This window comes from Myotis lucifugus, unplaced genomic scaffold (assembly GCF_000147115.1).
Source record: "Myotis lucifugus unplaced genomic scaffold, Myoluc2.0 scaffold_22, whole genome shotgun sequence".
Taxonomy (NCBI): Eukaryota; Metazoa; Chordata; class Mammalia; order Chiroptera; family Vespertilionidae; genus Myotis; species Myotis lucifugus.
The window spans coordinates 3,692,349-3,696,199 of NW_005871070.1; the positions used below are offsets into that span (position 1 = coordinate 3,692,349).

General features: G+C 42.8%; 1 protein-coding gene across 13 annotated transcripts in view; it reads left to right on the forward strand.

The window, feature by feature from the left end:
- Positions 1 to 484: 484 nt before the first annotated feature.
- The window catches only part of RALGAPA1 (Ral GTPase activating protein catalytic alpha subunit 1), a 281,001-nt gene continuing 277,634 nt past the window's right edge, over positions 485 to 3,851 (forward strand). For 8 of the 13 annotated variants that reach the window (XR_002828508.1, XM_014453305.2, XM_023751504.1 and 5 more), the window contains exon 1: positions 748 to 1,066. Coding sequence is in view for 12 of the 13 variants with exons in the window: in XM_014453305.2 (XP_014308791.1) it covers positions 961 to 1,066 (106 nt within the window). In the remaining variant the exon portion in view is untranslated. Of the gene's footprint in view, positions 1,067 to 3,851 lie in introns of all 13 variants that reach the window. The other 5 variants (XM_023751509.1, XM_023751508.1, XM_023751514.1 and 2 more) reach the window with 1 other exon arrangement.

Sequence of the window (3,851 nt, forward strand, 5' to 3'; positions counted from 1 at the left end):
TCTGGCACGGCATAACTCATTTATTTGTACAAGACAATTTTAATCAAGAGGGATGTACTAGAACCCTACAAATCTTTAAACTACAGTAAATTGTTAATCATCGCTTTGCAAAACAAAAATCCTTTAAACAAAATTCAACTTAGTACATGAAGGGGTGTTAAAACCGATGCCTTCAGAATTGGCACCTAAAATATATTGCACTTCTGCTTTTATATTTTGGAGCTATTTTCTTAAGTTACTATGACATAGCACACAGTAGAGATGAAGGACCTTTATAAACAAAAAATATACGATGCTCTTCTGGGAGTTTGCTTAAAATAACGCACGCAGTCATTACCTCCTCCGACTTTCTTGGGTTCCTCCCTTGACTGCTTACACGGGAAACCAAAGGGGAGGGATGATCTCACGCTGGCATGACGTCAAGAAGTTTTGACGTCGACGTCAGAAGGCGGTTGCCACGGAGACCCTACTCTACTGACGGCAGAGTCGTGAAATCCCCTACACTCCGTCTCCTCGCGGCTCCTGCAGGATCTGGGCTGCTAGAGACGCTTTAACCTTAAGGGGGCCTCCGGGAGAGGGGAGCGGGGTTGCTGACGCCCGGAGCCCCACCCCCGCCGCGCCGGTCCTGCGCCGGCCTGTGGCGGCGAGCTGCGGCCACAGGAAGCGGGCGGCGGCGGCGGCGGCCTCCCCAGGTCTCCCCCGCTCCGTGCGCGGCTGGAGGAGGGATCCGCCATATTGTGGCCGCAGCCGAAGGCGCCCGGCAGCGCGAGGCGGGTGGAGGTGGCGGCCCCGGCCCCGGCCCCGGCCCCGGCCTCGGTCTGGGAGGAGTCGGCTGCCCCGGGGCCCGCAGGGTTGGGGAGTGAATGAGCCGCTCGCGCTAGTCTCCTCCCCGCCCACTCCCTCCGCTCTCCGCCGCCGGGACCGGGCCGGGACGGGGCCGGAGACGGCCGTGGCGGCAGGATGTTCTCCAAGAAGCCGCACGGGGACGTGAAGAAATCTACCCAAAAGGTGCTGGACACCAAGAAGGACGCGCTGACCCGACTCAAGCACCTGCGATGCGTCATCGGTGAGGAGCGGGGGCGGCGGCGCCGGAGGCCTGGGGGGCCGGCCTGCCCCCCGGGGCCCCGGGGACTCCCCGGTCCCGGCGCGGAGCGGGGCTGCGGGAGCGGAGGGGGAGGCGGCGCCTCTGTGGGGAAGCGGGAGGGCGGTTAATTTGGGGAAGAGAAAACTTGCACTTGTCAACCACTAATCACCACTCATTTTGAGTGAATAATCCGGAGTCATTTTTTTTTAACCTAGTGTTATCTAAAAACAGATCTTTTTCAGAATTTCGGTAGACGTGGTGCTGTGGATAATGGTGTTTATAGGATGTGTTTGTCAGATAGATGACTACCGTCATCCGTGCCCAAGTGAAAATAATCCTCCCTCGGACAACACAGACCTGTATTTTTCAAGTTTCTTGCCTCTTGAGGGCCCGGAGGAAGCAGTGATACCTTTTTTGGGAAGTGGGTGTTTCCCAAAAAAAGCTTGTGGGAAGGAGCCCCGCCCTGGGTTAATGCACCTTGTCCGTCACTACTGTCATGTAGGGAGAACTATTATTAATTAGAGCAAACAAGGTAGTTTACAGCTTCCTTTGCCTCTAGAGAATTACATAGAATTCTACTTTTATTTAATTAAAAATTTCTTGTCTTCTGTTTCCCTCTACTTCTGTTTTGCTGGCAAACCAAAGAGTGCATTTTGGATATAGTGTTAAAGGGATCTTGGATACTGGGTCATTTCGTACACTCATAGGGCTGTAATAATATTTATGGAATATCTGGTTCCATACTTGGATCTTTTTGATGAAATAGGAGGTGAAAAGGAAAGTTAGTTTGCCTGAGTTAATACAGAGTTAATGTCAGAATGGAGTTTTGAACCCAAATGTCTGAATGAATTCTAGCTTAGAATTTATCTCAAACTTTCTCCCTAATGAGTTTATTCAGTGATATAAGTCCCTTATTTGAGGTGCCTGTTTTTCTACCATACCATACATACCACATCCCATCACACCACCAGGATACCACCAGTAACACCTAACATTTGTATAGTGCTTTGCTGTTTTCAAAATCATTTTACATAAATTATAATTAATCCTCACAATAACCCTACAGGTAGATATTATCCTCCTTTTTTTTTTTTTTTTTTTTTTTTTTACTAATGAGAGAGCTGACGTTTGGGAATGTTAAGCGGTCATCCAGGTACTAGAGGCAGAGCCAGAAATGGAGCCAGGATTTCATATCTCCAATATGTTTTTTTACTTTTCCTACATTTATGACAGCAAATCTTTATCACAAGTAAGTTGTACTTATTCCTGTGGAATAGAAAGAAAACAATTAAATACAGTTTAGTGGTATAAAAAGAAGCCCAGTTTTCAAGAAAATATAAATTTTCTAAATGTAGTTGAGATTGTGATCCTTTAATTTATGATATTCACTCTACTTGAGAATTAACTCATTGAAGAAAACATTTGGCTGAGAGAGTGAGGAAAAGAATGTGTGAGTGTAGGAGATGTATCACAGATAATGAAGACTTCATGGAATTTGGCACCTACTTGGGATAAATTGTAGGTTGAGTAATGGCAGAACTATAAAGTTGAATTCCAGTGGAGCATTGACATTTCCTAAATTAAGCCATAGTTCTTTAATTTTACAGTGAAAGAATGGCTCATATATACTTTTTTGACAGAGAAATTTCTTCCATGAGAGAGGAGACAAGGTCTAAATTAAGTGGTCATGCATATCTCATATTTGGTATGGCCTGGTTTCCTTGGTTTGAAAACAAAACAACAATTAAAAAAAAATCCTGTTACCTTTTAGTAACTTATGGGCTTTTTTAAAAAAAATAGAGCATATACTGTATAAAAACATTTAAAATATCCTTAAGAATCTTCAAATAGAGAACATTGTGATTTCAGATTCCCTGCCCTAGGCTTTGAGGAGGTTCATGTTTGGAAACATTTTTGCTTGTCAAAACTTGGGAGAGGTGCTTCCAGCATCTAGTAGGTAGCAGGAATGTTGGGGGGAAGGCGGGGGGAATCTTACGATGCACAGGATAATCTCTCACAACAATATTCTAGCTTTAGATGTCAATGGTGCTGAGGTTTGGAAACCTTGTCAAAATATAGTGTACTAGTATAGGAGAGACACTTCAGACCCTTTTTTGGAAACAGGTACAAGATTCACATAAAGTAATTGAGTATTGCCAGTTACACAGGATTTTGATTTTGATTTGGTTCCATCAGAACTATATTTTTAACCCTTAGATTGAACTGCCATTTATTTAGGGTACTTATACAATTCAGTGGATCCAAATATATAACATATTCAAACATCCAGTGTAAACTTTTTTCAGGCATGTGTTCCCACTATAGGACAATTCCAGCTGAATTTATAGAACTTGATTCTGAAAATACTGCTATATATTTGATATGTAGGAACTGGAAGTTAAGAGTTATTATTTTTTAAAGAAATAAAACCTTGTCTAGTTTCAAAAGTTTCCTCTTATCTCCCCCCCCCCTTTTTTTATATATATATATAACTGATAGCTTTAAGATAATGACACTAAGTTAGCACATGTAAAGTGGCTAACATAATGCCTGGCATATATATAGTGACTAAATGTTACTTTTCATCATCTATGGCAAGGTAACAGTTCAGCCTTCTAGATTTAAAAAGAAAAAGATGAGTTCTTATTTAGCTAATAAATATATTGATTATTGTTGGATCATTCTTTCTAATAGCTTTATTGAGGTATAATTGACATACAATAAATTGCACATTTTAAAGCATATAATTGAATAATTTTTGGCATTT